We start from the raw sequence: 12301 nt of genomic DNA on the forward strand, positions 1-12301 counted from the left end.
ATATATATATATATATATATATATATATATATATATATATATATGATGAATAGATTGAATATGATGAATAGATTGACAGGTCGCCCATGCGATATCTGTGTCCCGCCATACTATTCTGGTCTGGGCAAATTATAGTATGTCTTGGCGTCTAGCTACACCAAATTTTAGGGTGGGTTTGGTTATCAAAATAATAGTTAATGTTTTTTTATTATAATAATGAAAGTGATACACACATATACAAGGAGTTAATTCCAGTAATGTTCCTCCGACTATTGTGATTTTTTAAAATTAGTCATTGTCTTTTAATTTGTATAAAATAGACCATTGACTATTAGAATTGTTCTACCATTGATCCTTCCGTCAACATAGTGTTAAATAGAAGTATTCTGTCGCGGTGCTGTTACCCTGCTGGAGACCATGGAACTGGCCGAGGAGACTTAGGTATCGTGCACGGGAGGAGCTGCCTAGCGCCGCGCCGATGGAATCACAGACCTCCTTGGATGTGGTTCGTCCTACCGCGAGGTGCATCACCTCATCCGAGAGGGATGAGATGAGGAGAGAAAGCAACGACTGGTCCTGCTTGATCCAAGCCTTATAAGCGGGTTGGGCGTCGGAGAGGCGGGCGTTGCAGCCGAGTCACCGGAAGCCAGAGGTGCGTCAACAGTAGGCGGTGGGCATGGGTGTCGCCGTCGACGTAGCCAAGGAGTTCCTGGCCACGGAGGAAAGGCACCACTTGAGTTCTCCAGAACAGAAAGTTTCGATAGGTTAGTTTAATCGAAACATAATGATGAGCACCAGACAAAGGGTTTTGGGTGTTGGCCGGAGGGGAAGCACCGCCGGTGGTCACCGTGCATTCAGAGGAGTTGGTAGACATATTGGGTGGTGGTCGGCTGGTGTGTGGGAATGGAAGGGCGATCGGCGGTGGTGATGGGAGGAGAAAGGAGAGAGGTTTAACTTGGTCAATCTGATACCAAATGAGAGAATTGATTATTGAATTCAATTACAATAGAATAGGAATACAATACTAATAGCTAAACAACTTAACGTAAAGTATCTCTATATAACAGGAAAGCCACAGAGGCCTATCCTATTGCAATATTAAACATAAGTGTAACATATAATTATAATATTGCTAACAAAATAGACGTTAAGTGAAGGGGTAAAAAGGTCTTTTCCATAGTTAGGTCTCTTCATCTGCTTCATTCCCGGTTGAAGCTCAAAAATCTCCTGCCATGAAGTCTCATATCCTTCTCCTTGTTGAAATTTCCTCGCCGATGATCCTACGCCCAGACAACGTTGATGCTGCTCCCACGTTTTTTTTTCGTATGATGTTTCTTCTTGTCTTCCGCCGAACCAAAGAAAACAAAAAGAACGAAAGTGGTTTTTTTTTGTTCTTTCCCCTGCTGCGCAAAATCCAAATTAATTTCATTTTTTTTTTTATTTCCTTCGGCAGTTTTCCAGTTTTCCCAGATCAAGAAACTCAAACCCTTTTTTATTTTTTCCTGATCTTTCTTTTCTTTGAGGGAATCTCCCCTTCCCGTTCCAAAATACAAAAATTCCAATAAAGTACCAGAAAAGCTAAAAGAAGCCAACAAAGCATTGAAATGACATCTAAGTTGAAATTTAACTCTAAAAACCTCATTTGGACCACACCAAAATCACCAAATATGCAATATACCAAAAACGCATGAGCCAGGGGTTATTGACAGACTCACAACACAGAATTCAAGTTTAAAATTGCAGTGAAATGATTTGAAAGAAGCCTAAAAGCTGTAGGTTGATGCAATGGGAGCTAGCTCTCTGCACGCTTGTTTGTCTATATACATATTCGCATCTCCATCACAGAAACTAATCTCGTTCACATCTAAAAGAAGAAACAAAATTTCCTAAGGAGTTCAATGCCTAAACGTGTGCGTGAAATGCGTCGTACAAAAAGCACAAATATAGAAAATTGAGAGAAATGTGACTTGAACCTCAACTACTGAATCCATAACAGATAATGAAATACTGAATCCTGCTTCTTTGTACTTTATTGTTTTTGGTTCACTTCATCGAAAACTGCCGAAGGAAAAAAAAAAAAGGAATAAATTTGGATTTTGCGCAGAAGGGGAAAGAAAAAAAAAAATCCACTTTCGTTCTTTTTTGTTTTCTTTGGTTCGGCGGAAGACAAGAAGAAACATCATAGGAAAAAAAAACGTGGGAGCAGCATCAACGTTGTCTGGGCGTAGGATCATCGACGAGGAAATTTCAACAAGGAGAAGGATTTGAGACTTCATGACAGGAGATTTTTGAGCTTCAACAAGTAAGGAAGGAGATGAAGAGACCTAACTATGGAAATGACCCTTTTACCCCTTCACTTAAAGTCTATTTAACACCATGTTGACAGAAAGACCAATGGTGGAACAATTCTGATAGTCAAGGGTCTATTTTGTCCAAATTAAAAGACAAGGATCAATTTTGAAAAATCACAATAGTTCGAGGATCATTGCTGGAATTAACTCCATATACAAGTTACTACATCAAATGTCACTATAATTGCTTCCACCAAGGCTGGAACCCACCACTTTCACATAAGGGAGCAACTTCTTTTAAAAAAAACAATTATGAGATTCTTTTTTTAAAACAATTATGAGATTTGATTACCCCTTTAATTAAAAATCTCATTCCTTAATTAAAAACGGGCATTATTCCATTTTATTAGTAATCTGATTTTTAAGTTTGGATTAGTAATTTTAGATTGTTGTTTTGTTTTTTTTGTTTTTTTTTTTTTGTTGTTTATATTGAATCATTGATGCTTTAGATGTCATTATATTAGGATGAAATAAGGGTCAAATAGGCTACCAAACTGCACACCAAATTGCAATTAGGCCATTGAACTAAAAAAGAAAGGAAAAATGACACTTTTTCCTCCTGAATTATATGTTCATAGAATATTTCTCCCCTGAATTTTTCATGTAAGCATATTAGCCCCATCAATTATTCTAAAAGTGGTTGTTTCCCCCCTGATGTATTAAATTGACATTTCTACCCTTAAAGTAAATATTTTATTTATTTTTTCTTATCCAACAAATTATTGTTTATATGTAGGGTTGACCACTGTTCAGTTCGAACTGAACCGGACACTATATCAATTGAATTAAAAGTTTTCGGTTATGATTCAGATCCAGAACCCAATATTTGGATTTCAGTTTATTAAAATCATAAATAAAAAAAACTGGATTCTGAACCGTGAACCGACGGTTCGAATTGGAACAACTACTAGCATTAGTTTAAAATTAGAATTATAATATTTACAAATAGTGTATGTTCTTTTTTATATTTATTTTGATTCTCACATATAAGTATATATGACCGCGGTTTGGTTTTGATTTTGAACTGCCGGTTCACGATTCCGGATCCAGTTTGAACTGCTGGTTCAAACTTTATTTTAAAATTTTATTTTTTATTTTTAAAATAGTCTAAATTCAACAGTATTTTATTTTATTTTTTTTCAATTCGGAACATGAATCGGCCGTTCCGGTTCGCGATTTTAATAAACTCTAAATATTGAGTTTCGATTATAAATTATAATCGGAATAATTCGGTTTGGTTGCTAGAGTGTCTGTTCGGTTTGAACTAAATCGTGGTCATAATTTGTTGAAGAAGAAAAATAAATGAAATATTTATTTTAAAGGTAAATATGTCCATTAAACATTTCAGAGGAAAAAACTACCATTGAATAATTCAGGGGAAAGTGCTATAAGTATATAACTCAGGGAGAAAAAGTGTTATTTTCACAAAAAGAAATGACAACACAAAATCATGCAATTAGGTCCAAAATGATCTATTTATCTGAAATGACGGTTACTGATTTTAAAAAAAAATTAAATATAATTTTAAATAAAATAATTAAAAAAAAAAAACTAGAACTACCGGAGGCGAATCGTCTCCGGCGGTCTTCGTCTCCATGGCGTGGTTTGTGTGCTTAATGTGAGTAGTTGTTGAAATTTAATGTGCATGGTTTTTGTGCTTAAGGTGCGTGATTTGTGTGCTTAATGTGAGTAGTTGTTGAAACTTAAGGTGCGTCAACCTGAAGCTTAAGGTGCATGATTTTCCTTCTTAAGATGCATTGTTTTCCCTTTTAAGGTGCGTAATTTTTATGCTTAAGGTGCGTGAGTTGTTGAATCTTAAGATGCACCATTTTAAAACCTTAGGTGCATGGTTTGTGTTCTTAAGGTGCGTGATTTGTGTACTTAAGGTACGTGGTTTGTGTACCGAAGGTGCGTCATTTTCATGCTTAAGGTTAAGTTGCTTGGTTCCTTCTAGAGGTGCGTTTTTTTATTTTATTTTATTTTTATTTTTTTTTTAAAATTTTCATTGATTTGAGCCGTTTATCTAGATTTGATCAACGGCTCAGATTAAATCGCATGTCCGCACCATAACCCTTCCCCATATATATATATATATATATATATATATATATATATATATATATATATATACCATCTAGAGTCCCCCGAGTATAGTGGTTTTGTCACGTTTAGTCCTACACTTTCAAATTCACCATTTGTGGTCCTTCGAATTTCAAATTGTTACCATCCGTGGTCCAAATTAACCACCCATGGTCCTCTAAGTTCTAACTATCAAATTTTAACCACGCATGGTCCTTTCAAGGGGATCGCGGTTAGTTAAATTTTGAAAATTGAAAAATCATTGGTGGTTAACTTGGAATATGGATGGTAAAATAAAATTAAGCCACTAAAATAAGCCAATAAAATTACGCATGGTAACTTGCATGCGCTGTTTTCCAAAATTAAGCCACTAAAATAAAATTCTCATACTCCTGTGAATTGAGAAGCTTCATTATGAGATTTGTTTATTTATTTTTAAATTTTAAAGATGAGTGTTTAATGTTTTTTTTTTTTTTTAAATAAAATTATTTTTGTCTCTTTTGTACTTAGCTTGGACCAAACTTACACTAATGAAAATCTTTTTTTTTTTTAATACATTTACAATTTTGATTTCATCCACTTGTTAAATATAAATAGAATAAAGTGTATCCATAATTCATCATATATATATATATATATATATATCTGCATCATTTTATTTATTTCTTAAATTAATTAATTAATTAATTATGATTTGGGTCGTTGAGATGTGAGCATTGAACAATAAAACATGGATCACGCTTTGCTAAACTTTGTTTGTTTCTTTTCTGTTTTGAAGGTAAAGTGCAATACAATTTTATTTATTATTGTTCTTTTTGTAATAAATGGGATACATTGTTCGCTATTTCTTGCATATTAAGGGAATAAAGAATCCTTCATGATTATTTTTTTGCCCAACATCTTAAATTCCCAACTCTAAGAGCTCCATACACCTCGGCCCGACAGAGCATTTGGAAGGATGTAAATCATGGTAACGCAGCTGAACATAAAGGTTAGACCTTTGCTTACTGCAACTCACTTTGAAATGTTGCTCCCACACTGCCGCTGGTGAGACTCGATTCCTGGTCATTCTTCCCAAACTTCACCTCTATGACCAACTGAGCTACCCGTGCGGGCAATATATCTAATATAACCGGGTTCCTTCTAACAAGTTCCTTGACAACTTATTTTTTATTTTTTAAAGTTAGGTGATCCCAGTTTGATTGAATTAATCCTAAACCTACAGGACCCCATCGCTAGAACTACGAAGGTAAATTACGAGTCACGTAATCGATCCATCGGTCAGATCCTAATCTTTATGTATGCACAAGAAATCTTATCCAAACTTTTGAGTATCCTTGGACCTTTTTCCCATAGGTGTGAGCATTGAGCAATAAAACATGGATCACACTTTGCCAACATTTGTTTGTTTCCTTTAAAAGTTAGTTACATTTTTTAATGATTAATTAATTTATTTTTGTAGGATTAGGAAATATATTTTTAATTTATTAGGACTCTGTATTTTAGGCACAATAGAATTTATTTTCATTACCATTTATCATTCATATCCTACAGTGACTCTTTGTATTCTTATAAATACGTACATTTCTTCATCATGTACTTTACATCATCAATGGATTGATCACTAATAAGATTATTTCTAGAACGATTGTTCTCATATGGTATCAGTAGACCAAATGATCCATTGCTACAAGCCCTACCAAAAAAAAAAAAAAAAAAAAAAACCGCCACCGCCGGCCAGTGACACCACCTTCTCTTCTCGCATCATCTTCGATATTGTCTATCCAACCACAACCTTGATTAATACCTTACAAACAACGCATCACTTTATCTCCATTAAACATACTTCCTCAAACTATATGTTCTGGAAGACTCAACTTGTTCCCCTTCTCCGCCGTCAAAGTACCAGTGGATACGTTGATGTTATGTTACCATGTTCGACTTCATTTATTAAGGCTTTAGATGAGTGTTCCGTTGTAGCCGCATTCCAAATGAGTGTTTTGTTGTGGTTGCGCTTCGGATGAATGTTCCGTTGTAGCTGCGCTCTAGATGAGTGTTTCGATGTAGCTGCGCTTCGGATGAGTGTTCCATTGTAGTTGCGCTCTGGATGAGTGTTCCGTTGTAGTCACTGTTGTAAACATCGGTCTAGGCGCCCCTAAAACCGTGGCGATTTTCTCCCTAGGCGCTCGCCTAGGCAACAAGCCGCCTATTTGGACCGAATTCGGCCGAGTTAAATCATCCATTTCAATCGAGTTAGCCGAGTTAACCCAGTCAACTCGGCCTTGCTAATTTTTTTCATTATATATATATATATATATATATATATATATATATATATATATATATAATTAGATATACAAATTATATATAATTATATGTATGTATATATATAATATGACATATATACACTCACACACGTGCACTGTTTTTTTTTTTTTTTTTTTTTTTTTTTAATTAGTCGCATAAGCGCCCGCCAAGGTCGTCTAGGTTTACATTTTACATACACCCAAAAAGGTCGTGAAGTTTTTTCTTGTCACCCAAAAAAAAAGAGTGTTTGCAATATCCCACCACCATAGTGACTATTTGCACCCAATTGAGTGCAAAGTTCATTTCCCCTTTATAAAAAAGTATAGTTCAACATATTACCTATTTTGCCCAATTAATACCGAAAAGAAAAACATAGACGCTTTTTGTCTCTAACATATAGAAAAATAACATTTATCGTCCCATAATTGTTTGCAAAGTGACATTTTTAACCCAGTCCTAATAGAACTCAAAGACAATGCAAAGTGACATTTTTAACCCAGCCCTAATAGAACTCGAAGACAAAAAAATCACCTCAGAGACAATTGAGTGACGAAAATGCGTAACTGGTATACTTAAGCGACGGGTATAATTGAAGAACAAAAAATGTTACTATTTCCTATAATTCAAGAATGAGAAGTGCCATTTTCCCTACCAAAAATATCCATGTTGCATATACTCAGTAAAGGGTTTAAACAACTAATCAAGAGTTCATGTTGCAGACTTTTCTGCAGTCAACAAAGCATATTCCATACCATACCAAGCCACAAACCAGATTATCTAATCAACTAGGAGAAAATTTTCAATAAGACTATTGAAAGAAATACACCAAAAGATGTTACAGATCTATAACTACATCAAAACTAAAATTATAAACATTCGTTAAAGTAAGTCTCAGATTTTAATCCGTACCCCGTGAAAGCAATTTCACAGAGCTTGTACCGACTGGTCTTGATCCTGCAGGGATGATGCGGGATGGTGACAAAACTTCAGCAAAAGAAACATTGTAAGAATCTGTTCCCAGTTTGCTTTGCAACCATCCTCTGCTTCCCGAGAAGCCATCATTTACAACCCAGCAGTTCTTAAATCCCAGGCTCGTCAGTGCTCTAGCTACTATTTTAGCTGAATCCGAATACCTGACCATTTCATAAGCGTGTCAGTACACACCGATTAATCAAGTCGATGCATAGAATGTGCAACTCCAATCGTTATATCGTGGACCAGGGTCCACAGTCCCTGGTCCAATACATAGAATTCATGTTCACAATGCACAGAATTCATGTTCATAATACACATACACATAAACACGATATAATGAACATGAATTATGTGCATTATATAGCTGAGGACACATAGACACTTAACATAATACACAGAATTCATGTTCATAATGCACAAAATTCATATTCATTATATCGTGTTTATATGCATGTGTATTATGAACATGAAGTCTGTGCATTATGAATATGAATTTTGTACCTTATGAAGTCAGATTCTGTGTATTGGACCAGGGTCCACGATATAATTTGCCGTGCAACTCAACCTCTTCCATTACAGGCCCTAAACCGACTGTTATATGGAAATGCATAGAAAACCAAGAGAGGAAAGAACTCACGAGTCCATGATTACAATGTTGGACCCCTTGTTAATTTTCTTGAGATATGATATCTTCAAAGCCACCAAATCAGCTTCTACTTTCTTTGGACTCCTGACAAGTCGTCTTACTGTGCTTGGTAAATCTTCCAAACTGAAACAAAAGGGAATAAATTGAAATACATTTGACCGACTATTTTTAAAAACAATCAATAGCTCGTTTCTTCTTTCGTGTCTTGAGCATCAACACGGAAATATGTTCAGGAGAAGGAAAAAACAAAAGTATTGGGTGTTAAAATAAAATAAGAAATCTATTGTGAAGGCATTTCTTGTATATCATATATGTAGAAAGAGAGTAGGAGAGGTGTCGGGGTAACGCCAGCTAAGATGGCTAAGGATACAAACTTGTAACCACAAGGTTATGAGTTTGAATCCCAGCCTTCTTGGTTTGAGCCGGTCAGCGATGGATCGGGCAACCTAGGCTGGTTTACCTCATTGTGATCCTTTGCCAGCTAGGGCCAAAAAACGGGTTTATCCAGTGCACAGTCTCGGGTAGTGGGTGCACTTAGAAAATATTGAGTTTCATTTAGAAGTCTACTTACGGAATTGCAATCATCTTATTTTTAGCACTGGATGGAAGGCGAGGAATTCCAGCCTTGCCCTTGTCCTTCTCTGATCTAATATCAACCATAATATAATTTTTAGTACACATTAGGTCCAGTGTTTGAGCAGGAGTGAGGTCACCTGGCAATAGTTTCCGAATAATGCATCTCAGTTTATGTCAATTTGATTAAAAAAAAAAAAAAGACAAAGAAGTGATAATAAAAAAAGAGGAAAGTAAAGATAGTGTCCTAGAAGTGCAAACATTAAAAGATGCCACGGTTTGCTACTGGGCAAGCCAATTTGATTCACATTTGGTTTGAAATTTGAATGCATTATTAAGGCATCTTAGAATTATAAAGAACATTTTCGGAAATAAGAGTGTCTTTTCATTGTTCTCATCCGAACAGATTTTAGCACGTGCTTCTATTTACTAGAGAAAATGATGCCACATCAGGAGGGGAAGTTTTTAGGGGAACGAAATACATGAGGGGTTTGTAGCATTGCTCATAAAATCACTATAAAAAAAAAGTTTTGAATGAATTCTAAAGTTTTAAAATTTCAATTTTTAACATAAGAAAAGAAATAAGTATCCTAATTAATCAAAATTAAAAAATTGTAAACTAGGGTACTAGGCAACCAAAAGGAGAAAAGGAAAAAAAAGCCTAATAATCCGCTTGCGAGTTGTATACTTTTATATGATTCTTCTATTCCCTTTTAATCTTATTTTCAACTTTGACCATATAATGGACACTGCATACCCTGCCCCTTGGCATTTCCAGGTATCATAAAGTATGACCCAATACTTAAAATTCAGTTTTCTTTTGGATTATAAGCCATTCTTCAGAAAGGCTCCTCTTTTTTTTTTTTTTTCAATAACCATGGAAGCATATTGCTTTTCATACAAAGGGAAAATGCGGGGATAACCAGAAATGAGAAAACCAGCCAATTACCCTTATAACCACGGAGGCTGAAAGAGATGGTGGAAGAAATAGGGGGAAGTAAGATATATGCAATGAACAATGCCCCACCAGTCCCCAGAACGGTAGATGGTTCTGCTGAAAAGATGAATTCTACTGTGGATGAAGCTATAGGTTTGGCCACTTGAATTACCTTATATGTCTGCTGTGCTACATCAGCAACTGCCTGCAAGAAAAATATGCATTCGTAATTCGTTCTGTTCAACCAAGCACTGGGTAATTAAATTGGCACCTATTACTTAACACTATAGAGAAATAGGTAAAAAGCCATCTTGGAGGGAAAAGCATATATTTTTGAGTGAACTAATGAATTTCACATATTGAAATCATCAGGTTTTGCCAACAATCTCTACTACTTGCCATACTAAAGTTAGAGCAAAACCTTGGCAGCAGTTAGCACAGGCTGAATGTCAATGCCGGAGCCCTGAATTGACTCTAGAGCTTTGTTCGAGGCAGCAGAAATCACAGGGGAAGCAAAATTCACCACTTCCTCAGCAGCCTGCTTTAAGATAGGCAATGCCACATAAATGCCAGGCTTCACAAATTCAACAACAGGTCCTATCACTCGCCCAGCATTGCCAAAGGCGCTCAACCCCAATTGTTGGACTTGATTGATTGTAGACTCAACCTAGCAAATATCCAACTCCAACAAATGGGTATCAACTAATTAACTAAATCTCCAAATAAAAAGCCTCTAAAAAGGACATTATATAGAGTGAGAACACATTAATTTACAAATTTAGCATAGTAATAAATTGTTAGGATCAAGCCCTTACCACTACACCAAAACATATAGCTATCAGCGAAGGAGCAACTTTATTTCCTTATATACCGCCACCACATTTTCGAGAGCGCCCGAGGCAGGGTGCTGGACTTGTTTCCGGCCTTCGCCCAACAATCTCCTAACTACCAATTAACTTGGCCATTCACCGGCCTCCGCCTAACAATACCCTAGCCACTAATTGCTGGACTTGGCTCTTCTGGCCTCTGCCCAACAATCTCCTAACTACCAATTAACTGACATCCATGATCCACCCAACAGTCTCCTAACTACCAATTAACTTGGCCAGCCTCCGTCCAACAATACCCTAGCCACCAATTGCTAGACTTGACCATTCATCGGCCTCCTCCGCCCAACATAAATCCACATGAAAATGATCTCACCACTATGAAGTATGGAGAATAATTCAAGAAAAATGACAACCGCTTATCTTTCTAGAAGCTAAAGAAGTTATAAAATAGAGCAATGTGATTAATCGGAACCTCCAACTGAATGAAGAAGAAAGAAAGTGTAAGGGTTCACTAATCAAATTCAGCAAATAGGCAAGTAAAAAATCCCAAAATTTTTCAAAAGAGGAAAATTTTACCAGAGTGAGGGAGGAGACAATCTCTTCTTTGGGAAAGCTGAGAGCTTTAGCTTCATAGGAGGGAGCTGTGAGGAGAGGAAGGAGGGAGAGAGTGGTTGAAGTTGTAAGTGACACTGACAAGGAGTTGGGACTGAATTCAGGTTTCGGCGGGAGCTTAGAGAGAGAAGAGGCTTTCAGCCGCGGGGAAGGTGGCAGAGGAAGTGGCGGCGGCGGAGCGGTGGCTGGAGCCCTCACGGCCATCATCGCACACTCTAGGCACCTAAGAATGCTGATTTTTGTGTGATCGGAATGTAGAGAGGTACTGCAAATGGCATTAAAGTGCCATTAAATTTTCCTTGAGTTAATACCCAAGATAATTCATAATTAACTTGATAAAAAATAAATGGGAAATGAAAAATTACCAAGTTAATCTTGTTATTAACCGCTAACAAACGGAATTCTTAATAGAGGATTAAAGTGTGTAAAAATATTAAAGTCGAGAATTAAATAGAGTATAAAAAGTTATTTAGGATTAAATTGAGTAAAATCACTATACTCAAAGACTATAGTGAGTATTAACTCAACTTTCCTTGCTCGATATGGTGGGAAGCTCGGAATTATAAGATATGTTTGTTTCATAGATTTACATATTATGAATAGAAATTAAAATCATAGTTAGTGTTTGATGAACAATATTCTAAAACACACTTATTAGATTTGATTACACATTCAATTAAAAATGTCATTCTTTAATTAAAATTTTATTGGTAATCTAGTTTTCAAGTTTAGATGAGTGTTTTTAGATTTTCGTTTTGATTTTTTTTGTTTAGATTGATGCTTTGGATGTCATTATATTAAGATAAATTATCTTGATTTTTTATTTGTATAATATTTATTCTCATTATAGGGTCATACACAACAAAACATTAATATTGGTATCATTCCAATTCTATCATACTACCAAATATATAAAATATCATTCCAATTCTATTATACTATCAAATATATAAAATATATTCACCAAATCTATTATCGTTACCAAGTATTC

At 35.7% G+C, this 12301-nt stretch overlaps 1 protein-coding gene across 1 annotated transcript; it reads right to left on the reverse strand.

Moving 5' to 3' along the window:
- Positions 1 to 7359: 7359 nt before the first annotated feature.
- On the reverse strand, positions 7360 to 11580 carry LOC109162800 (calcium sensing receptor, chloroplastic-like). The gene is made up of 6 exons (XM_019311489.1): positions 11275 to 11580; positions 10290 to 10535; positions 9881 to 10073; positions 8930 to 9071; positions 8350 to 8481; positions 7360 to 7870 (listed from the first exon to the last, which is right to left on the reverse strand). Exons 1-6 carry the CDS (start codon positions 11515 to 11517, stop codon positions 7636 to 7638), a joined length of 1191 nt encoding a protein of 396 aa, XP_019167034.1. The 5' UTR covers positions 11518 to 11580; the 3' UTR covers positions 7360 to 7635.
- Between the last annotated feature and the right edge of the window lie 721 nt (positions 11581 to 12301).

This window comes from Ipomoea nil, unplaced genomic scaffold, assembly GCF_001879475.1.
Source record: "Ipomoea nil cultivar Tokyo-kokei standard unplaced genomic scaffold, Asagao_1.1 scaffold2957, whole genome shotgun sequence".
NCBI classification, from domain to species: Eukaryota; Viridiplantae; Streptophyta; class Magnoliopsida; order Solanales; family Convolvulaceae; genus Ipomoea; species Ipomoea nil.